Here is a 25,184-nt window from a genome sequence, read left to right on the forward strand (position 1 = left end):
CCCCCTTCTACCTTCCAATTATTACATGCCATTTCCCTGATAATGAAAAGGTAACGATACAAGTGAGTTCACTCGCCATTTCCCCGATTTATTGTTAATTGCAACAGTATTTTGCTCTAATAAATCCTGCCATTTGGAATTTTCTTACGGATGCCAAATTCCTCGCCATAAATTCATCCAAATAATATGCGCAAGTGCTGCATGGTGCAAAATGATAAAACTATTTCCCAGAGATTTATTGGACTGTTAGTGTTTTAACATCTGTGGCTTTAGACCATTAGTACTTTGCTTTCCTCTTTTTCCAGACTCTGACAATACACGAGGGCAGGTTTAATAGTCGATATTAAAAATCTAAGAGCTGCATGTTGTAAGGCCGCACAGATCATTTGTTCAGAGCTTTTTTCGGGACAAGCTTCTCGCCATCTGTTGTTTGTGAGTTTCCTCGTGCAGGCAGGAAGCACAGCAGAAATGCTAAACTTGGTTGGATTTGATCAAACTGCCAATTTGGAAAAAAAAAATTGTAGACAGAAATCATGATATAAAATAACTGGTGGGACCCACAATATTGATGCACTATCTGACTATTAGCCATGCTGGCTATGCGCTGCCTCTACAACTGGAGGCAGTAATGTACTGGAGTATCAGTTGCTGGAAGCCACAGGATGGAAGGGTGCTCTTGTGTTTGGGACCTGCTTGTATGCTTCACATTGGGGCATCTGGTTGGCCATTGTGAGAACAGGATGCTGGACTAGATGGGCCACTGACCTTGATCCAGCAGGAATCTTCTTATGTTCTTCATAGAATCATAGAATCATAGAAGAGAAGGTCGGCGGTTCGAATCCCCGCAACAGGGTGAGCTCCCCTTGCTTGGTCCCTGCTCCTGCAAACCTAGCAGTTCGGAAGCATACAATCATAGAATCCTAGAGTTGGAAGAGACCACAAGGGCCATCCAGTCCAACCCCCTGCCAAGCAGGAAACACCATCAAAGCATTCCTGACAGATGGTTGTCAAGCCTCTGCTTAAAGACCTCCAAAGAAGGAGACTCCACCACACTCCTTGGCAGCAAATTCCACTGCCAAACAGCTCTCACTGTCAGGAAGTTCTTCCGAATGTTTAGGTGGAATCTTCTTTCTTGTAGTTTGAATCCATTGCCCCATGTCCGCTTCTCTGGAGCAGCAGAAAACAACCTTTCTCCCTCCTCTATATGACATCCTTTGATATATTTGAACATGGCTATCATATCACCCCTTAACCTTCTCTTCTCCAGGCTAAACATACCCAGCTCCCTAAGCCGTTCCTCATAAGGCATCGTTTCCAGGCCTTTGACCATTCTGGTTGCCCTCCTCTGGACACGTTCCAGCTTGTCAGTATCCTTCATAAAACAGCCCAATCCAGTTATTCAACTCACATGTAAAACCTACGTGGGAAATGGCGGGTATTATAGACTCTGCTTCTGTCACTTTCCAAATCGTAGAAGGAAGGGTCTGAATTAGGGGGTCGTGATCAAGGAGAGTGTTGTTGAACTCTGCCCTTCTTGTGGGCTTCCAACGGGGGCATCTAATAGGCCATTGTGAAAACAGGATGCTGTACTAGATGGGCCATTGGTCTTCTCCAGCAGGCTTTTTTATACGTTCTTATGTTATTGTGATCCTCTGTTATGAATAACAAGGTCACAGCTGGGCCAACGGCAAAAGCTGATGGAAGGCCACTGAGGTCACTTATGCCTCCAGAGATAGTGCTGGATCCAGAAGTGTCCCCAAGTGACTCCCATCCAGAGCTGGCCCTCTCCTTGAGCCGAGCCTAAAGGTATCTGTTGGTACTTTGCAGTCCAGCATGCACAGTTCACTCTTGAAAGAGGGCTAAGTGATTAAAAGCAAGGACCTGCAATGGTTGCCGCTTGGAAGGAGTCACTGGACATTCTCCCAGATTGACTTGAGTCATATCCAGGGCTACATGATTAAATGTTTATAGGCAAAGCTATACACCAGTTTTAATAAGCTAACTAGCAGCAGCTTAATGAAAAGCTTCTGCTGCATTAAGAGATAGGAGTCCTTCCAGGAATGTTCATCTTAGATTGATATGAACCTCCCCGAATTAAAGTATCTCTTTCCATCTGCAATTATCTTGCTAATGACAGTCTCCATCTCCCAGCAGAGGAAGGCAAATTTGTGCCATTTCTTGGATTTTAATTTTGGATTACGTAGTTCTTCTTTCTTTTTGGGCTTTAGCATAGAGTTTGATATATTTTCAGAGAGAAAACTGGTTGTCTTGGCAATATCCGTTTTACTGCTAAAATGAGAGAAGTTTTGCTTATTTCTTTCTTTATTCCATCGATACCCTGAGAGCACTGGCCACTCCCAGACCAATTCATCACAAACAAGGTAACCAAACAATGCACTGCAACTCAGATCCAAAGCCCTTTGCTTATCTACCCATTGTCTGCATGCATTTGTATTTTGTTGTTGTTGTTGTTGTTGTTGTTGTTGTTGTTGTTGTTCTTGTTGTTGTTTAGTCATTTAGTCGTGTCCAACTCTTTGTGATCCCATGGACCAGAGCACACCAGGCACCCCTATCCTCCACTGCCTCTCACAGTTTGGTCAGACTCATGTTGGTAGCTTCAAGAACACTGTCCAACCATCTCATCCTCTGTCGTCCCCTTGTCCTTGTGCCCTCCATCTTTCCCAACATCAGGGTCTTTTCCAGGGAATCTTCTCTTCTCATGAGGTGTCCAAAGTACTGGAGCCTCAGCTTCAGGATCTGTCCTTCCAGTGAGCACTCAGGGCTGATTTCCTTCAGAATGGATAGGTTTGATCTTCTTGCAGTACATGGGACTCTCAAGAGTCTCCTCCAGCACCATAATTCAAAAGCATCAATTCTTTGGTGATCAGCCTTCTTTGTGGTGCAGCTCTCTCTTCCATACATCACTACTGGGAAAACCATAGCTTTACCCAAGAAGGTAAATCTGTCCCTGCTTTTATTTCTTCCTCTCCTGTTTGCCAGGAGGTGATGGGACCAGTGGCCATGATATTAGTTGTTTGTTTGTTTGTTTGTTTGTTTGAAGTTGAGCTTCTGACCATATTTTGTGCTCTCCTCTTTCACCCTCATTTCACCTTATTTAATTCTTCCTCACTTTCTGCCATCAAAGTTGTGTCATCTGCATATCTGAGGTTGTTGGTATTTCTTCCAGCAATCCTAATTGGGATTCATCCAGTCCAGCCTTTTGCATGATGTATTCTGCATATAAGTTGAATAAGCAGGGAGATAATATTATGCAGCTTTGTCATACTCCTTTCCCAATTTCAGGCCAATCAGTTGTTCCATGTCCAGTTCTAACTGTTGCTTCTTGTCTCATATAGAGATTTCTCAGGAGACAGATAAGGTGGTCTGGCACTCCCATTTCTTTAAGAACCCCCCATAGTTTGCTGTGGTCCATTGTGTAGTCAATGAAGCAGAAATGAAGTTTGACTTGGCACCTCCAAAATGCAGATGGTTATAATGAACCCCTTTCCCCTTCTGCATTGGTATAACCAGTGCTTTCCGCCTTCTTTTTTTAAGGAAAAAAGGGTGCTGGTATTCACCATGAAGTTGTTACAGTAAGTGCCACACTTTTAATATTTAGGGGCGGGGGAGGTCCCAGTACTGCATACCATTGAGTACCCCCAGAAAAAAGCACTGGGTGTCTGCAAATATCCTTCTTGCAGCAAGGTGAATTAAAACCTGTTGTCCGCTCTTTTAGGATTACTGAAAATAACAAAAATGAAAAAGTCACTTTCTTTGGTTACCCCTAGAGGCACGACCATCTAGTTAAATAAAGCGCTGTTTGTGGTTGCTTTCCCCCTACGACTGCGCTTCTTTCCTTACTCAGTAGAGCATGACAAACAGGAAATCAAGACTAGGGGCATTCGTGACATGGTGCTCCAGTATAACCAGCCGTCTGGGAGTTTAAGTGAGGAAACGAAGACAGCTCAATATAGCAAAGATCACCTGCGATTTGACTCAAATGTAAATGCTAGACCGCCTACCAGAAATCCATTAATTCAGCTTGACAAATTGCTGGGCTATCCCTTGTGATCCAACGCTTAACTAAGAAAACATTTTGTGAACCGTTTGTCAGCTGCTACAGCATGGTGGTCTCTGTTAGACCGTGGGATAATTAATCCTCCAACTCACTTGTCTTTTATTTATATTGAAGTTTATATGTGAGTGTATGCATGTGGAGTTATTTTTACAATATTCAAAGCAGAACTTCCAGGGGTGCGGGCATTTATAAAAGATAAAGAAAACCACATTTGGCTCACCTAAATTCCAGGTTGTCCCAAACACAGAATTTGGCAACCCGGCAATTGGAGAGGTCGCATTCTTACTTTCAAGGTAACTTTTACATGAGAACTGTAAGCCTCACAGAAGGAAGTCTTTGGATAAAAAAAAAAGTTCATGCCATACATTATCGCAGGTTGTTACATATTGCCAGCAGTGTACAAGGTGTTTACAGAGAAATTAAGTAAATATAAGGTCCCTGCCCCAAGCAGCTTACGGTGTAAATTTAATTCAACCAGTGGAGCAGAGGAGAGAGGAAAATAAGAGGGTCTATCTCTACTGTCTGAGGCAATATGCCTCAGAATGCCTGTTGCTGGAATCACAAGAGGGCAGAAGGCTGCTGCTTTCAGGTTCTACTTTGGGGCTTCTAATAAGTACCTGGGGAAACCCAGGCAGATGGGCAGGGTAATAATAATAATAATAATAATAATAATAATAATAATAATAATAATAATAATAATTTGGTGTCTCACTGTTACAACAGGATAATGGAATCGATGACCCCTCTTTCACCTAATCCAGCAGGACTCATCTTAAGGTAGCACTGGGATTCACCTTGAAATTTAATATAAGTAGAAATTCAATGACAAATTGAATGACAAATTGAATCACAGGTTTTATCAACCCAGGGTGTGATTTACTTCTCCCCCTTCTCATCAATCCCTCTGAACTCCCCCAGAAGTGATGAGAGATGTTGGTTAACCCATAGCAAAGCCTGGCAATGATCCTGTTTCAGTGTTTTCTATGGCTCTCCTGCTCACCTGAGTTGAACGGAATGGATTTGGGATTATTCTGGCCTTAGCTGAAGTGTTGCAATGCATTTTAATATTTTCAGTCTTTCCTCTAAGACACCTACCCGTGCATTACTCATTGGAACCGCTGGATAATCACCCGAGGAAATTTCTTTATAGGACAGTAGCTTTCCCATGTTAATCTTCTGGCGTCTCTAAGATGTTATGTGCGATAGATCTTGGCTGAGTCAGTAATTGACTCTCCATATGTTATCTGCGAGAAGTCTAGGCCAATGAGACCCTGATGTGGACCTCTGAAATCCCATTTAGTAAACTGAATTTATCTCTGCTGAGAAGGAACCAGCTGTTTAATTAGGAAAAGAAGATTTCAGGAGAAAATAAACCAACCAACTGGGCAACAGATTTCTTTCTTTTCCAGTGGAAGATTGTACATTGGTTGTCAAGTGCTCAGAAACCATTCCGGGGCAAAACACCTGCTTCATATCAGATGGCTGTGCTCAGCTTGTTGCAATGAATCAAATGGAGGAAACTCTTTTCTGCATTGGAGCTGGGGAAAAGCAACATGGGGGCCTTTGGTTGTGAGTAACGGTGAAAGAAGTCACGCTGAAAGAAGCAGGGCTTTGAGGAAAATGAGGACCTGGAAGCAGAAGCTAGAAACTAAGGCTATGTACACATGTGTACAGCCTTTGAAATGCACAGGAATCACTTTTTCACACTATACTTTTGTACATAGTGGTTGGCAAATGTACACAATAACATCATCTAAAGCCATAGCTATGTTGTCCGCACTAAAGATGGGCAAGTTTTCAAACTAGTTTCAACGAGGAGGAGGAGGAAAAGAAGAAGAAGACGAAGAAGAAGAAGAAGAAGAAGAAGAAGAAGAAGAAGAAGAAGAAGAAGAAGAAGAAGAAAGACGAAGATGATTACCGTTGGTTTGCCCCATCCACTTTGGGCGACTTTCAAGTTTAATACTCATACTGTCCGAAATTGAAATCCCCACTTGAAATCTTTATTAGAAAAGAAAGGTCTTTAGCAGGAGCTGAAATGATAATAGAGATGACGCCTGTCTGATATATGAGGAGAGAGACTGCCAAAGGGTAGTTGCTGCCACATACGTTAGATGAATCGTCACAGCTAACAATGGTCATGTGATACATAAGGCCATAAGAAAAATCCTGCTGGATCAGGTCAAAGGACCATATAGTCCAGCATCCAGTCCTCACAGTGGCCAAGCACTGGCCCATGGGAAGCCCACAAGCAAGCCTCATCTAGGTTGGCACCCATCCCTGCCTCCTGTGGGAGTGAACACACCACCAAAAGGATGCCAATCTGATGTTGGGTAAGATTGAAGGCACAAGGAGAAGGGGACGACAGAGGACAAGATGGTTGGACAGCATTATACAAGCGACCAACATGAATTTGACCAAACTCTGGGAGGCAGTGGAAGGCTGGAGTGCCGGGCGTGCTCTGGTCCATGGGGTCACAAAGAGTCGGACACGACTAATCGACTAAACAATGTCAAACAGGAAATATCAAGGTGCTCCCCCAAGAAAATGATTTTTAAAAGCCACCATCACCTGAGAACAGCCTGCTAGATCAGGCCAGTGGACCATCTAGTTTGTGATTCGTGCACTGCAGGGGGTTGGACTAGACGACCTCTGGGTTCCCTTCCAACTCTACAATTCTGTGGTTCTGAACGAGCATTTTGTTCTCACAAAATGCCTGTGGGAAACTCATAAGCAGGACCCAAGCATAAGAGCACTCTCCGTTCCTGTGGCGTCCGGCAACTGGTATTCAGAAGCATTGCTGTTTACAAATGTGGTTAATATACACAGTCTGCCTGTACCTTAATATGAGAGGCGATGGAACTCCCTGCCAATAGACAGTGCTGTACTGCTCAGACAGGCCTTGGGGGCGGGACATTGCCCACTCTTATTTATTGATGCTTTAATTTAATGTTAAACATCGCTTTGTTATATTTTTTTAATGGAAGTTCATATATATACCCCCATATTTAAAACATGCAAATTATTAACTTGGTCTTCATGGAATTTACATACCCAAATGCTTTTCTTCTTTTAATCCTGGGGGGGGGGGGTTACCTTTTTTTTTCATTCAGCCGGGATTCAAATGATTCGAACCTCTTGCACTGCGCAGGAAGCCTCAGAGGGCTGCTTTGCAAGGTTCCCTGCAGATGTGTGACCCATGACGTATGTTGTACACCTAAATAGGTCTATTTAGAAACAAGTCATTTTCAGTCCTGATGGCAGAAAGTGAGGAGGAATTAAAGAACCTTTTAATGAGGGTGAAAGAGGAGAGCGCAAAATATTGTCTGAAGCTCAACATCAAAAAAACTAAGATCAGGGCCACTGGTCCCATCACCTCCTGGCAAATAGAAGGGGAAGAAATGGAAGCAGTGAGAGATTTCACTTTTTTGGGTTCCACGATCACTGCAGATGGTGACAGCAGTCACGAAATTAGAAGACGCCTGCTTCTTGGGAGAAAAGCAATGACAAACCTAGACAGCATCTTAAAAAGCAAAGACATCACCTTGCCGACAAAAGTCCGTATAGTTAAAGCTATGGTTTTCCCAGTAGTAATGTACGGAAGTGAGAGCTGGACCATAAAGAAGGCTGATCGCCGAAGAATTGATGCTTTTGAATTATGGTGCTGGAGGAGACTCTTGAGAGTCCCATGGACTGCAAGAAGATCAAACCTATCCATTCTCAAAGAAATCAGCCCCGAGTGCTCACTGGAAGGGCAGATCCTGAAGTTGAGGCTCCAGTACTTTGGCCACCTCATGAGAAGAGAAGACTCCCTGGAAAAGACCCTGATGTTGGGAAAGATGGAGGGCACAAGGAGAAGGGGACGACATAGGATGAGATGGTTGGACAGTGTTCTTGAAGCTACTAACATGAGTTTGGCCAAACTGCGAGAGGCAGTGAAGGATAGGCGTGCCTGGCGTGCTGTGGTCCATGGGGTCACGAAGAGTCGGACACGACTGAACGACTGAACAACAACAACAACATTTTCAGTCCAATGCAGCTTACTCCCTGGGAATAGGTGCTAGGTTTGCTGTCTTAGTCATGTGTAGGGATGGACACATCTCTCTTTACTAATTTCCCACGCATTCCCCCCCCCACACTATCAACTGAAGTCTCTTCTAGCCCCCCCTCCCTTCTGGTTACCCTGTCCTTATCTCATAGCTGGGTAACTCCTCCCCAAACTGTTCACCTTCTGGCTCTCTCTCTGCTTCTGAAAATGCTGGAGGCGGGGGGGAGGTGAATATCCCCCCCCTCCTCTCCTGAGAGAAGCTGATCTGCCTGCAAATCTTCAGATCCAGACCAGTCCCTGACAGGTGTGGTCCATTGATCCGGCTGAGAAATTGACCTGCCAGTTTCAGGATGGCCAGAGGCCCTTTATCCTTTTGCAACACCTGGCATCCATTCATCTCCCATATTCATGCCCCCTCAACTGACTTGAGAAAACTGGGGCATCCCGATTTTTAAAGCAACAGCACAGTGAGCATTTTGGGCACCACAATCTCGCACAATATCACACTGCTATAATACCCTGGGAAAAGTGTTTGTAGGTGGTGGTGGGGGGCTGCGATCTCCTGCAGGTCACATGACTTGCACGGGAGCATGGCCCCAGAAGATGTGCATTCCAGTTTTGGGCTTGGACATATTGGAGGGTATTCATATGAGACGTGATGATCCATCAACTCAACGTCCCCAGACCCACGGAAGTAAACATCGGGAGAGAGACCTACTGGATTATATGTGTTATAACATGATTCTGAGGAGGACTTTAAGCTGATGCTCCACCTATCTCCAAACAATGACAGACTAGCTGCTGCTGCTGTTGTTCATTGTAAACTGAATTATGTTTATTACATGTGAAAAGGCCACTAAATACATTTTTATAAATAAATAAATCAGTTGATCGTGTCCTATTCTGCATTCATCTTTGTGTGCAGCCCAGTGAGGTATTGAAACTGGTGGGTTTTTTTAAAGGCGATACCGAACCAGAAATATAGTGTGTGTGTGTGTGTGTGTGTATCACTTATTTTCTCTTATTAAGGAAAGCTAATCCCATTACGTTTCCAAGCACAATTCAAAATATTGGTGCTGACTTTTAATGCCCTAAACGGCCTGGGTCCAGTATACCTGAATAAGCGTCTCCACTCCCATCTTTCTGCCCGGACACTGAGCTCCAGCTCCGTGGGCATTCTGGCGGTTCCCTTGCTGCGAGAAGCCAAGTTACAGGGAACCAAGCAGAGGGCCTTCTCGGTAGTGGCACCCACCCTGTGGAACGCCTTCCCACCAGATGTCAAAGAGAAAAACAACTACCAGACTTTTAGAAGACATCTGAAGGCATCCCTGTTTAGGTAGGCTTTTAATGTTTTTTTTTTTTTTTAAAAGATTTTATTATTTTCCAATAAAACACCTAAAAACAAAATACAACAACAACACAAGGCATAAAAACAACAATAAAAACAATAACAATAACAATAACAATAAACATAAAGAGAAAAAAGAACATATACATACCTTAACCATTACCTATCTTTATACTTTCCTTGTTACTAACTTCTCAATATGGGGACTTCCCCCATTCCCTCCACTGTCTTCAAAGTCAAAAACATCTTAAAGGTAGCTTTATATCTTGTTCATTTAACATTTGCTCAAATTTTCAATATGTTTAACTTTACACAGTCAAAAACTTAATCAACTATAAATCTTATCTTAATGTCAAATCTTAACTCCTATTTAACAAATAAATCATTCATACAAAAATTTTCTTTTGCCAGTTTTATCTAATATAACCCTATTAAAGCCTCTAATTTATCTCTGCTCAAATATTCAATTTTGCTGATTTAACTAAATAATCTTTAAATTTTTTCCACTCTCGTGACACCGTCTCCTCCCTCTGGTCTCGGATTCTGCCGGTCAGTTCTGCGAGTTCCATGTATTCCATCATCTTCATCTGCCATTCTTCCACCGTTGGTATCTCTTCTCCTTTCCATGTTCTTGCCAATAATATTCTAGCTGCTGTTGTGGCATACATAAAAAACACTCTGTCCTGACTGGGTATCTCTTCATTGGTCATGCTCAGAAGAAATGCCTCTGGTTTCTTACAAAAGGTAACTTTCATTACCTTCTTGAGCTCATTATAAATCTTATCCCAGAAAGCATTTACCGCTGGGCACAGCCACCACATATGATAAAAGGTACCTTTCGCATGTTTACATTTCCAACATACATCTGACATTTTGGTATTCATCTTAGCTATCTTAACTGGTGTCAAGTACCATCTATAAACCATTTTCATTATGTTTTCTCTTAGACTATGACAAGCAGTAAATTTGATACCTTTCTGCCACAATCTCTCCCAGTCATCCATCATAATATTATGTCCTACATCTTTCGCCCAATCAATCATTGATGATTTAACCAGTTCATCTTTCGTATGCCACTCTAGCAAAAGATTATACATTTTGGAAAGGTTCTTAAAGTTCGATTCTATCAGTTCTGTTTCCAGTTTTGATTTTTCTACTTGAAAACCAACTTTTTTGTCCATCTTAAATGTTTCAAATACCTGATGATAGTGCAGCCAGTCGGGGACCTGACTTTTCACTTGATCATAGCTTTTTAGCTTAAAAGAGTCCCCTTCCTGCTGCAATATGTCCATATATCTTAACCAGTTTGCAGACATGTTCGGTCTCTTATAGGCCTTGGCCTCCACTGGAGAGATCCATCTAGGGGTCTTTCTCTCTAACAAGTCTTTATATCTAATCCAAACCTGATACAAGGATTTTCTAACTATATGAGTCTTAAAAGTTCTGTGGATCTTAACCTTGTCATACCAAAGGTATGCATGCCACCCAAACATATTATCATGTCCTTCCAAGTCCAACACATCAACATTCTCTAGCTTAAACCAATCCTTTAGCCAGCAAAAGGCCGCTGCTTCGAAGTAAAGTCTTAAGTCCGGCAGGGCAAAGCCTCCTCTCTCTTTAGAGTCTGTTAAGATCTTAAATTTTATTCTTGGCTTTTTGCCCTGCCATATAAATTTCGATAGGTCCTTTTGCCATTTCTTAAAGCAGTCTAGTTTATCCAAAATTGGTATGGCTTGGAATAGAAACAGCATCCTTGGTAGGACATTCATTTTAACCACTGCTATTCTTCCCATTAACGATAGTTTAAGTCTTGTCCAGATCTCCATGTCTTTTTTTATCTCCATCCACAGTTTTTCATAGTTGTCCTTATACAGGTTCAAGTTCTTATTTGTGAGATTGATACCTAGATATTTTACAGATTTAACAAAATTGAGGCCTGTGGCTTCTTGAATTCTTTGAATCTGCTCTGCACTCATATTTTTACCTAAAACTTTGGTTTTCTGCTTATTTAATTTGAAGCCAGCTACAAGTCCAAATTGTTCAATTAAATCCAAAGCTCTGGGGACACTGCTTTCTGGTTCTTGCAGGGATAGCATCAAATCGTCCGCGAAGGCGCGTAATTTGTATTCCTTCTCTCCCACTTTAATTCCTTTTGTCTGTTTATCTTTCCGAATCATATTTAGAAGGACTTCCAGGACCGTAATAAAAAGTAAAGGGGAAATAGGGCACCCTTGTCTTGTTCCTTTCTCTACTTCAATCTCCTCCGATATCACACTGTTCACAATGACTTTTGCTCTTTGTTCTGTATAAATGGCCTTAATGCCATTTAAGAATTTTTCTCCAACTCCCATTTTTTCCAAATTCTTTTTCATAAATATCCATGATACTTTATCAAAAGCTTTCTCTGCATCAACAAACAATAGTGCTGCATCTGTATTTATGTCTCTCTCCAGTTTTTCTAAAATGTCCACAATAATTCTCGTATTATTACTTATTTGTCTTCCTGGTAAGAAGCCTGCTTGATCTCTATGAATATGATCTTTCAGCACTCTTTTCAACCTTGTAGCCAGAACATTTGCAAAGATTTTATAATCCACATTCAAAAGGGATATTGGACGGTAGTTTTTCATTAGAGTCTTATCAGTATCTGGTTTTAAAATCAGTGTGATAAAGGCTTCTTTCCACGTTTCTGGTGCCCTATTTCCTTCTAGTATTCCATTGCAAATTTCTCTTAACGGCTGTGATAGCCAGTCTTTCAATGTCTTATAATATTTTGCTGTTAATCCATCCGGTCCTGGAGCCTTCCCCAATTGCATGTTGTTTATTGCATCTTCTATTTCTTGTGTCGTTATTGGGTGGTTGAGAGTTATTAATTTTTCCTCTGGGACCTTTTGCAATCCATTCTTTTCCAGAAATCGGTCTATCTCTGCTTCATCTATCTTCTCCTCCTTGTACAGTTGCTTATAGAATCTCTGAAAACACCATCTGATTTCCTCCGGTTTCTCTACATTTTTTCCATTTACTACCAATTTACTGATGACATTTGCCTTTTGTCTTTTCTTTAATTGCCAAGCTAGTAGTTTTCCACATTTGTTTGCAGATTCAAATGTTCTTTGTTTCATCATTTTCACTTTCCATTCGATATCTTGATTCATAATATTCGCATATTGAGATTGCAAATATTTAATTTCTTTTTGGATTTTGACGCATCTGGGATGTCCTCTTAATTCTTTTTCCTTTCCTTTGATTAATTTCAGCAATCTCTCCATTTCTGCATTTTGTTGTTTCTTCTTTTTTGCCTTTTCACTAATGAGGAATCCTCTCATTACTGCTTTACTTGCATCCCAAGCAATCCTTTTCTCCACTTCTGAATTCCAATTAATTTGAAAATATTCTTTCATCTTTTTCGCCGCTCTTTCTACTAGCTTGGTATCTCTCATCAATGCATCATCCATTCTCCACCTGAAAGAATCCTTGGAAATCATTTTTAGGTTTACCTGCACCGGATTATGGTCTGAAAGCGTTTTGGGACCGATTTCTGCTTTTTGTAGTTTTGGAGCCAATTCATTCGAGATCCAGATGTAATCTATCCTCGACCATGACTGCTGCGATTCACTGAAGTACGTTGCCTCTGTTTCTGTGGGGTTTTTTAATCTCCAAGAGTCCACCAAATTCAGATTGTCCACCATTTCAAAAAAAGTCTTTGGGAGTTTCCCATCATTTGTTAGTTTTGTTCTTTGAGATCTATCCATTAATGTGGAAACTGCCCCATTAAAGTCTCCGAGGCAAACTACCTTATAGTCCAAATAATCCAGCAGCAAATCATGTATTTTTTTGTAAAAAATCGACTTTCCATCATTTGGTGCATAAAGTCCCAGAATCAAAAATTTTTCGCCTTGTACGTTAATTTCAATTGCGATGTATCTCCCTTCTTCATCTTTAAATAGCTGTCTTGGGCTATATTTCTCCTTTGCATAAATCACTACTCCTCTCTTCTTGACCTTGTCCGATGATATGAACTCTTGGCCTAATTTTTTGTTCTGTGGTAGTCTTCTGTGACGCCGGACTATGTGGGTTTCCTGTAAACATATTATGTCCAAATTCTTCTTTTCTATGCTATAAAATACTCTGCGTCTCTTTGGTCTCTGGTTCAATCCCCGAACATTCCAAGTCATTAACTTGAGCGCCATTTCTTTGTTTATTCCTCTCCTCCAGTTGCCTCTCCTTTCTTTTCTTGTTCTGGATCTTGGCTTGGTCCTGGTGATCCCGACGGTGGTGGAAATACCTCTGGAAACTTGTAGAGCTGTGCTGGGTCTAATGGGGTTCCTTTAAAGAATTCCAGATGCTTGTCCAAGAACTTTTGCTTTTCCGCCAGGGACCTTATTTTTATCTTTTTCCCTTCAAACGTAAATGCCAGGCCTTCTGGGAATTCCCAACTGAAGGAGATTTTTCTTCTTCTTAGCTCCGTCACCAGGTCGTTATAAGGAGCTCTTTTTTCCAAAAAAAATCTGGGGATATCCTTATAAAAAATTACTTTGTTCTGCTGTACCACCAGGTTGTTTCTGTAGTGTAAATCCAGAAAATAGTCTCTGTCGTGTCTATCATGCAGCACAATCAAACAGTCACTGACTGTTTTGGTGCTTTTCTTTCCTCTGGAGCCTCTTGGTCCAAATCTGAAGGCCTTCACTATGCGTGCTGAGACATTCACCTCTTCTAACTCCCAAAAAGTTGAAAATAGTTCCACAATATAGGCTTTTAGGTCTTCCCCCTCCAATTCTGGAAGACCCCTTATTCTTATGTTTCCTTCCCTCTGATGTAGTTGCAGAAAAGCGAGAGACTCTTCCACAGTTCTCTGCCGTGTTCCAATATTTTCTAGCTGCTCCAAATCTAAATTGTCCAATTTTTCCTCCACCTTTTTTATTTTTTCTCTGACCACTTTGATTTCCTCAGAGTCCTTTTTTAACGTAGTCACCTCCTGCCCAATTTTATTAATTTCTTCTCTGTTCTTTTTTACATTTTCCTCAATTTGACCAATTGATTTTTCTAAAATCTGGGTAGAGGTTTTAATATCAGCCTTAATATCCACTTGGAGTTTTTCAATTGCAGAGTTGACTGTGGTATTCACTGATGCACCAATAGTGTTCACCGATTCTTGTGTTTGCTTCAACCCATCGGTGACACTTTTCAAACCTGCTGCAATTTCTGCAACACTTGCAACCAATTTCTCCATTTGTTCCTGGAGGGTTAAGGAAACAGAGCCTTTCCTTTTTTCAGAGCCAGTTCCTTTAGATCTAAGTTCCATTCCCTGTGGGCTCTGTAACTGTAATCTCAAGGTCACTCCAGTTGCTGTAGTGACAATCTCAGACATTCACAGCAGAAGACCAACAGTCCCAAAAGTAAACACCAGGTGGCCTGCAGCTAGCTTCTGAGAACAAAGAGGCTGCTGAGCCAGGAATCCACAACAGTCCAGCAATCCAACTTTTAGGCAAGAGTTCAGATTTTTTCAAAAGTTATAAGTTCCTTAAAGCCAAGAAAAGTCTATTTTAAATAGCCCAAGTCAGTATCTGTTTCTCACTTGCAATGTAACCACCAAGTCTATAAAATAGCTTGTATCTGGCTGCAAAAGAGTCAAAGTATCTCCACTGGTAAACAGTCACTGTAACACTGGAACACCAACAAAGGAAAAATGGCAACAATATATCCCAGCCCGCTACTGACCCGGAATCCTAATCCAGAGGGTGAGGGGCTTCTTCTTTTGCCATATCAACTGTTTTTGGATCTTTAAACAAACTTTAAACAACTTTTAAATCACTTTTAAAAAGTTTGGCAGAGTTCGCAAAACTTTCCCGTTAGCCGCGGCTTTGATCTTTTAGCGCTACCAAGCTCGCGCAAACAGTTCAAAGGGAACAGGCTTCCTTTTAAAGTTTCCTCTGCAAGCAGTGCTCTTTAAACTTGTAGAATAATCCAATATTTTGACTTACAGAGTTTCTTTGGAAGTTTCTATGTAGGAAGTGCCGGGTGCTCAAGTCTGGCGGGATCGCTGCTTTGATCCTCCGCAGGCAGTCGCTTCTTCAGTCCCGTGCTGGGGCTCCGCTCACCCGATTCTCCCCCTTACGAGGGTAAATCAGGAACGGAGACAGCACGTCTGGGACCCACGAAGCCGTCGGTCCACGGGACGCTCTTCCCGTGGCTTTAAGGGACCCGTGGCGCAGGCACGGAGATCCCTATCGCCTAACGGAGGACGGAGCCATCGGACTCCCGTCCGCCATTGACTCGGCACCTAACCGGAAAGCTTTTAATGTTTAATATATAATTGCATTTTAATGTTCTGTTGGAAGCCGCCCAGAGTGGCTGAGAAATTACTACTTCTACTACTACTACTGCTGCTACTGCTACTGCTACTGCTACTGCTACTATTTTCTTGTAAGGTTTCTGAAACAAATGGACTGTTATAGGCTTTTGCAATTGCCTCCTTCCTTGTGAAACAGATATGAAACTAATAGAACACACAGGGAGAGAGAAAGATAGAAAGATAGAAAGATAGAAAGATAGAAAGAAAGAAAGAAAGAAAGAAAGAAAGAAAGAAAGAGAGACTAAGAGAGAGAGAGAGAGAGAGAGAGAGAGAGAGAGAGAGAGAGACCACACCAAATGGCAGCATTAAAAAAGGGGGGGGGAACTGGCATTTTCCCAGACAATCCAATCATTTTTCGTATGGGCCAAAGAGCTCTTCAAGCTTCTCCACCACATATCTGCCTCCTTCAAGAAATTCCCCCTGCTGTATTTTCCTCCTGCAGTTGGGTTTCTTCCAAATGCACCTGCTCAAGGCTCAGAAACACATGGAAAGCACCTTATTAGCAAAACACCGAAGGAGCCAGCCAGCTTTTTTGCATTTTGCATTAGCATCTGGCCCGTGAATGCTGCGTGGCAGAGCCGCCAGCAGCGAGAAGTTCGGAATATGGCATTTGCAGGCCTAGTCGGAGTCCTCCTGTGTGAGAGACGTATGCGTGAAATGCCATTACCAGTCCTCAGCAGGCCACATCCTTGCCATCGCCTAGATTTGGAGGGCAAGCAAATGAGGGTTTAGAGCCGTGCTGTGCAAGATTAAGAGCTGTGCCAGCTTCCCATGCAAACCTCTCCCTCAAACCTCAAAAACGACAAGATGCTGGATGTTCACGAAGCATCTCCCAGTGGTTTACTTTCCATTTCAGAATAGTCTGGAAGGGGTTGCACTCTGAACATATGAAACTGCCTTCTCTTCTGGGTCAGATCATTGGTCCGCTTAGCTTACTATTGTCTACCCTGACTGGTGGTGTTTCTCCAGGATACCTGTGTGTGGCTGGCTGGCAGGGTCAGGGTCAAGGCAATATCAAGTCTTCGGGGAATTACAATCCCTCCCCTGGTGGCAGTCAAAAGGCAGATAACCGAAAAGAGTTATTACCACGTAATTTATTCATTATTCACAGAGAGAGAGACAAAGGAATGTTGTCTCCATTAATGATGGTGTTGCTGCAAGTAAAGTTCCCAACACCACTTCAGTCCCTCTTAATCTACGTCACTTCTGGTCAGTGCTTTCTATCTGTGAGATTTCTGTTCTATTCCCCCTCAGTTTTCGCCTAGTTCTGGGAGAGCGGGGCTCAGGAATGCTTTCCAAAGACACTGTGTCTTCTTCCAGCTTACTATCCCCCAGTGCTTCTCCTTCCTACTGCTCCTCAACTATATCCCAGCTGAAAGGGAAACCTTATCAGCCTCTGAACTATGCCCTTCTTCAAACCACTGTTCTAAATCTATACTGTCCTCCTCTTCCTGGGAAGGTGTGTAGGGGGGGCTCCCACCATTCCTCCTCAGTCCAGCCCCTGACAGCCAGGCCATCAAGAATGTGATGGAGTGGAGAACGTCACAAGCTCACTCTCATGCCCCTCATGTTCTGGAGAATGCGCAGGGAGAAGATGCTCAAACAGTGTTAATAGGTGCATAGGAAGCTCCCTGATGCTGAGATAGACCACTGAACTATCTAACTCAGTATTGTTAATGGTGACGGGCAGTGGCTCTCCATGGCTTCAATGGGGTCTCTTCCCCAATCCTACCTGTCCTACCTGGAAATGCTGGGGACTAAACCTGTCACCTTCTGAATGCCAAGCTTGAGCTCTCCTTTTGAGCTATGACCCTTCCTCAATAGGATTTGAATAGGATTGGAGTAATGGAATGGTGATGGGGATGTTGAATTCTTTCCCCACAATCACTTGTCTGCTAATATACTGCTAATATTCTTGCAATGTCCTCACGATGGAGATCCACAATCCCACTTTTGATAGTGTTCACACCTGCAAAACCTTTGGAGCATGTCCCTTAACTCCCCGCTGAAACCTTGTGATTTTTGTACCACAAATGTTCCAGCTGTTTGCGTCCTCGTTTTGTTGCACTATAATGCAAGATGGCCAAAATGTCAAAACATTTGTGAAGCATCACAGAACAAGTTGAACCATGTATGGACATTGCAGTATAAAGCCGCCACAAATGAACCACCATAGTGTCAATGATATGCTCCAGAATCCACCAGAAAAAAAACCCTCAACAACACCGTTATTGAGTTGCCACGGACTCTTATAACCACCCAGCCACTGACCAATGTCCTTTATGTAGTGGCATTGCGTGGCTATGTCCCTCCCCTCCCTGTAGAAGTAATGACACAGTCACGTTATGCCAATTGTAATGGGCGTAAAGGCCACAACTTTATTGGTTACAGATATTGAGCGGTATTGGCTTAGGCATTGGACCCTGTCAGCTATATCCGACCTCAACCCGTGTGTTGGGAGTCAGTGAAGGGTTAACCACCAGTAAGGAACCCGAGTGATTAACATCTCCCAGAATTCCCCCTGTGATCACCGTGCCTTAGGCCCTCAGCTCCCCGGGCTTTGGACAGGGCCACGTCCTGGAAACCTTTACCGGAATACCCTTCAGTTGAGGGGCTTCCCTGCAAGGAGTCAGTGGATTTTGCTTTCCACAACTCCTTATTCCCCAACTTCTCTTCCTCCAGAGGTGGTGATCAATAACACTCTTTTCACATTGGTTCTTGTAAGCTGTTGAAGCTGTTGTGAGTCTCCAAGCCCTACCGTGGGGCAAGAGAAATATTGATGCATGACAAAGTGCTGGGCTGGGAAATTTTCATTGTCACATTAATTGTCTAATGACAGAAGACATACAGTCGGGAAGACAGCTGCATCAGAGGCTCTGATCTTTATTACCTCTTGAGGGAGAGATTCAAGTCGCCACAGGAGCTTGGGGCTCTCGAGTGGACATTCGTTCCGATCATGAAAACAACCTCATAATTCAGAGCGGTTGTAGCAAAATTGGAACATTTGGTTAAAGGAGGATGGCGGAATCCAGCAGCGCTGGGGAAAGCAATAAATCAGGATGGAAGGCCAGGGGAGGGCCTCTGGGGTGGCTTTCTCAGCAGTTACAAGACTATCCCCATCTTCGATGCAAATCACTGTGCCATGCAGATATCCCACAGGGCTCCAGGGAGATTTTTCAGCCCCCCCAAAAAGAATCCAAAAGAAGGAGCAAAGTGCAGGCAGAATAAACTGCACACGGTGAAAGAAATAAGCCAACTCCAAGACAAGAGTGTAATTCAAATACTGTGCATATAATAAGCTGCATTATCTGTGTTACAGCATAAAAAGAAAATCAGGCTTTCATAACAAAGTTTCTCCAATTCTGTACATAGTAAGAGTGATTTCTGTAGCCTGCACAAATGTTCGAAAATTTTTCGCATTATGTCACTTTTCATACATCCCCCCCCCATGAGTTGTTTGCTTTTTCTAACCACAGGGCCTGATTAATTTTGTTGCAATTGCTTATATAAGCCACCTTTCAGGATATAAATCCTCCTGGAGCAGCTTACAACCAAATGACACATTTTAAAAACACAACATATTATTTTAATGTATTAAAAGCTCATCCGGATCCTTCACACAGGGCAGTTGGTGGCAGATTGCCGGGGGGTGTGTGTCACAGTGTAGGAGAAAAGTCCCATTAAGACCCTGATGTGGTTTTCACCTGCCTGCCTGTCCTCTCCTGAAATCCATCCCACAATAAGGACAATGGTATTGCCTGGGGTGTAGGGAGACCAGTTGCAGCTGCTGAGATGGTTTTTTGCTTGCTATTCCTCTCCCGGAATCCTTCAGTCAGGACAATCGATCTTAGATTGTCCTCTAGATGTGGGAAGACATCAGGGCTTGAGGTAGCTCTGAAATGCTGTCGCCTAAAGGAAGGATATGGGCTACCAGGCTATGGGTAAATAATGGTATGGGGAGCTTTCAGTTGTGCCCAAAATTAATTGTACTCAGAATTACTGGAGTTGATTGTCTTAGTTTCGTTCATTTAAGTAGGTATACCCTGAGTAGCTCCTGCCAACCTAGCAGTTCGAAAGCATGTCAAAGTGCAAGTAGATAAATAGGTACCGCTCCAGCAGGAAGGTAAACGGCGTTTCCGTGCGCTGCTCTGGTTCGCCAGAAGCGGCTTAGTCATGCTGGCCACATGACCTAGAAGCTGTACGCCGGCTCCCTCGGCCAGTAACGCGAGATGAGCGCCGCAACCCCAGATTCGGACACGACTGGACCTAATGGTCAGGGGTCTCTTTACCCTGAGAAGCACTTAGTTGGATACAGTCCTATCAGTGTTAAAGGTTTCCAGAGAAAACTGGATTGTGTTATCATAAAGCTACAGAAGTGTCATACATACAGATACCTGAGGAATTTGATCTTTGTGAATTCTACTGTGAACTGATGTGATCTGCACATCCTGGACTAATGTGTGAATTGAAACTGAGTTAACCACAAGCTTTCACACCCCCTGAACATTCAGATGAAGTTCTTGGTTCAAAAAAAGGTATCAATATGGATTTTAAAATGTTTCCTTTTTGTGAGTGTGTGAACCAGATGCCTCACAAACCCCACCCACAGCCCCACCCTCTCCATGCAGAAACCAGGACGATGCTTGTACACATGCCCAACAAATGAAAATATTGAGGATCCCTTCTTGATCTTTCACAAAAGTAAGATTTTCTATGGAAGAAGAAAGGATTGTTTTTCCAAAGACTTTATAGTACGGGAGAAATTTCTCTTGGGGGTTCAAATATGGAGATTCAAACCAAAGTCCCAACTGCTCAGACTTTATTCAGGAAGGCATTACAGGACAGAGCCCTAGGAGTCTGCAAGAGCTTCCCATTAGCACACAAACTATATAGGAAATATTATTATTTATTTTATTTATTGCTTGTAGAAAACCTCAAGGTGGTTTTCTACATCATCTTTGCTGTTCACCCTCTAACCCAATTACTTTCCGGCCCCTCAGCATCTCAGTATCTCTTCATCCAACCACAGTCCTTGAAATGCAACTTTACTCAACCCATCTTTTTCACTGTACCTATCAGAGTCCTTCTTGCCTGGAGCAGTTTTTCAGCTGTTAGGTTCTCTCTTCACCGGTTCTTGCCAGTTTTGTGGTCAGCATTCACATTTGCAGTGAGACTCACTGGCCTCACTGTTTATGAGTTTACAGAAATGCCACATCAATAGCTAGCTGAATAAGGTTGGTGACATGTGGTAGCATGCAATAAAACAAAACAAAAACAAAACAAAACAAAATAAACAACGACAACCTGGCAACTTTACAATTGAAAGTGTTAAGCGTCTTTGCTCTCTCTAATCCAGCATCCAAATTTCCTGATCTTTTCTCCAGAGGGGCACCACTGCATTACCCATCCATCACTCTTTTACTTTGGATTTTGTTCGGAAAACACGGCGTGAACACAGTCTGCTACAGGCCTTTTTGATAGCTTGCATGTGTTTTCCTTACAGGTTGTGATTCGGTTCGTATGCAAAGTAATGAAATCAGAGAACAAAGGGGATTTCTGATGTGATTGCACAATCAGATCCTGCTTCCTTTTTGGCTACATGGTTTATTCATTCTGCATATGTGTTGGAGCACAGCAATTTCCCATTTTTTTTATTTTTTTTTAAAAAGCACAATTATTTAAAATACCACCAAGGAGGCAGATCAGAGCCAACCCACAGAACAATAGCAGGACAGTATATGGAATAAGTCTGATTGTCCGTAGTACTAGGGTTCAGGCAGGGGTAGCGGTTGACAGCACCCAGTTTATGAATTCCCTCCTTGGAGAGACCTAACTCATAGCAAAATCAATACTTTCAACAACATGCAACCTTCTGAGAGAACAAATGTCAGTGGTGGGTGATGCCAAAAGGCAAAATTGGGCACAGGTAACAAATGTAACCCTCAATTTTTTAATTCAGGTTTTGCAAGCTTTGCCCGGTCTCCCAAACTTTGAGAGCACAAATGCTATGAGCTAAGCAAATTTTTATTTCGGAGTGGGTTGAAGTTTGGGCAACTTCACGATGCGCTGCAGTTTGAAGAATGTAGACAAATAGCAATGGACAGCCAAGGTCATCCAGAACATGTAAAGCAAGCCTTTTGAGGAATGGTTGGAAGAACTGGATGTGTTAAACCAGAAGGAGAGGCGTTTGAGGGTGCACAAGGCCACATAATACCCAAAGGACTGTCACATAGAGCGGGGGGACCAAAGACTTTTTCTCTGATGCTTCAAAGGGCAGAACTTGATGGGCTAGGACAGTGTTTTTCAACCTTTTTTGGGCAAAGGCACACTTGTTTCATGGAAAAAATCACGAGGCACACCACCATTAGAAAATGTTAAAAAAATTAACTCTGTGCCTATATTGACTATATATAAAGTAATTCTCTTGAATAGGAATCAAATAAACAAATTTTTCCCACGGCACACCAGGCAACATCTCGCGGCACACTAGTGTGCCGCGGAACAGTGGTTGAAAAACACTGGGCTAGGATATGGGTGAGCAGATTTTAGTAGATGATTAGGAGAAGCTTCATGGTGAAAGATCAACTTGACAACTGGAACCAGTTACTGGGGAGGGGCTGCCCTTTGCTTTATGGCAAGCCAGTCATAGAATCATACGCAGAACTGGGAGTGACCCTGAGGGTCATCTAGTCCAACCCCCTGCAATGCAGAAATCTCAGCTAAAGCATCCATGACAGGTGGTCATCCAACCTCTGCTTAAAAGCCTCCAAGGAAGGAGAGCCCACGACCTCCTGAGGGAGCCGACTCTGCCGTCACAGCAGCTCTCACTGTCAGAAAGTTAAAACAAAATCGAAAATTCTTTCTAGTAGCACCTTAGAGACCAACTGAGTTTGTTCCTGGTATGAGCTTTCGTGTGCATGCACACTTCTTCAGATACACTGAAACAGAAGTCACCAGATCCTTAAATATAGTGGGGGAGTGGGGAGGGGTATTACTCAGAAGGGTGGTGGGAATGGGTGATAGGCTGATAAGTGTGGAAAACCTGTTGACGACTCTAAACGGCTGCAATTAGTCTTGCAGGGAAAGGCAAGGGAAGGAAAGGCAAGGGGTGAGATGGCTAAAGATGGCTTTGTTATGTATAATGAGATAAGAATCCAAAGAAGTTATTCCTGATGTTTCGTCAAAATCCCTTTGTTGCAACTTGAATCCATTCGTTGGAGCTCCTACCCTTCAGTGCAGCCATAGGGTCTGCTGTAGTTTTCCTGCATCACGTTGGGGGGAGGGTAGGTCTATAACAGGGATGGGAAACTGTTGGACTATAGCTTCCATCATCCCTGGCCATTGGCCATGCTGGCTGAGGCTGATGGGAGTTGGAGTCCCACTGCAGCTGGAGGGCCACAGGTTTCCCATCTGTGGAATATAAACCATGCATGCATGAGAAATGAATGGCTATTATATGAGGAGAAATGGTGTCTGTTAGATTGGTCTTTGCAGATATTCGTGGACGGGTCCCCCAAAGTTGGTTTGCATGAACCTGGGAAATAAAGAGGGCAAAAAAAAAAAAAAAACTACGAGTGGAATCCAAGCCCTGACATTTTATGAAAGACATCTGGGGGAAATCAGCTTCAGTAAAAGGGCTCTCTTACATCAACTTCACCCACACGGAGAGTTTCACCTCTGAAATGAAAGAGTTTAATTTGATAATCGTTTAATTTGCTCTAATTGGATTTGCATTACTGCAATCCGAAATTCGTGACATTCACCTCAATTTGTTTAATTTGTTTCAGGCATTTAACTTTGCCTTTGCCAAAACAAAAGGGAAATTGACATCCCACACCACTCCCTTGTTATTACAAAAAGAAAGGCAATTATTCATCCAGTCAAACAGTAACCAAGTAACATGTCGACCTGATAATCCAGAGTTTGTTTTTCGTTCTATTTGTTTTGGTGTGTTTTTTTTTCTTCCTTTTCTTTTGGCGCTTTTAGTCCACTCCATTGCCAAGGACGAACAAGATGCAATACACAGTACACAAAATAAGAATGTCAAGTAATTATGAGGGAAAATAAAGGGGGGGAATCACAATTAATAAGAATAATGGCAGCTGTTGTTGAGCAAGGCCACTGAGTTGTGCTCCAAAGCACAAGCAAATTAGCTTACAGAGAGAAAGTGTTGAATTTCCCCCTTCCCAATCATTTTGGAACAAGCTTTCCTTTCAGATATTTCTCATAGAACAATGGTGGCCAAGCTTGGCCCTCCAGCTGTTTTTGGACTACAACTCCCATCATCCCTAGCTAACAGGACCAGTGGTCAGGGATGATGGGAATTGTAGCCCCCAAACAGCTGGAGGGCCAAGTTTGACCACGCCTGTCATAGAATATCCTAACCTAACCTTATTTACATAAGTTCACAATGCTGCCACCCCTCTCCTACCCCTATGGAGATGATTCAACCCACCTGGGGATCCAGAGGCAGGAGGTTTCCCCAAGTTCCAACTCCATCAGCAACTGTTGCTGTTAGACATTCTTAAGCTCCAGCCTTTGGGGCATCATCTGTGCCACCCTTTCCTGTGCTGGTGCATATTAGGAGACCCTGTTCCTCTCATAGAGCTACAATTGTCAGAGTTCCTATGAAGAGGAAAAGAAGTGGGGATGATGAGAGTTGTAGACCATTTGTAGGGTCACAGACAGGGCCGTCTTAAAGGGATCGGCCGCCGTGGCGCAACGATCCCTCGGCGCCCCCAGCGTGCCGCCTCCCTCCCGCACTGGCCGCCCCTTGGGAGGGGGTGGGCGAGCAGGGGATGAGGGGTGTGGTGCTGCAGCAGCGCGGGGCGTGGCGCGCCCTTCCCAGTGCTCCAGCTGGGGCTCCAGAGGGTGTCCGGCTTGCAGCTCACCCGCCGGCACGCGAGCGCCCGCCTGCCCGCCCGTGGGGGTGGGGGACGGGTTGGGGAGGGGGCGCCCGGTATGCCAGCGGGCTCGCGGGGACGCCCCTGGGGGCCCGGCGCCCTGGCGCACCGCACCACCCAGCCCCTATGACGAGACGGCCCTGGTCACAGATGTTGGCTGCCACTGCCTAAGTGCAGGTCATCTTGAAGGCCATGTGACGCAATGGATAGTCTCTTCCATGCTCACAGAATAAAGAAGTAAAGAAAGAGACACCACACCAGTGAGTTTGATTCCCAAGTCACATGATTCATTATTAAAAAATAATAATAATAATCCTAAAACATGGAGAATGGCTATATTCATCTCTTTACCCTGGCAAACTGAGCACCAGGGGCTGCAAGCAAGCCTCTATAAGCACAGACAACATGTCACCATCTTCTTTTCCTACATTTATTATGGCATGCACACTGAATGCTGC

General features: G+C 43.3%; 1 protein-coding gene across 1 annotated transcript in view; it reads right to left on the minus strand.

Annotated features, from left to right (window-relative positions):
* Positions 1–289: 289 nt before the first annotated feature.
* Positions 290–25,184, minus strand: part of RIT2 (Ras like without CAAX 2) — a 215,272-nt gene continuing 190,377 nt past the window's right edge. Inside the window, exon 6 of the mRNA XM_033164610.1 lies at positions 290–508. Within this exon, the coding sequence (XP_033020501.1) occupies positions 492–508 (17 nt within the window). The 3' untranslated portion in view covers positions 290–491. The remainder of the gene's footprint in view (positions 509–25,184) is intronic.

The sequence above is a fragment of the Lacerta agilis genome, chromosome 11 (assembly GCF_009819535.1).
Source record: "Lacerta agilis isolate rLacAgi1 chromosome 11, rLacAgi1.pri, whole genome shotgun sequence".
Lineage (NCBI taxonomy): Eukaryota > Metazoa > Chordata > Lepidosauria > Squamata > Lacertidae > Lacerta > Lacerta agilis.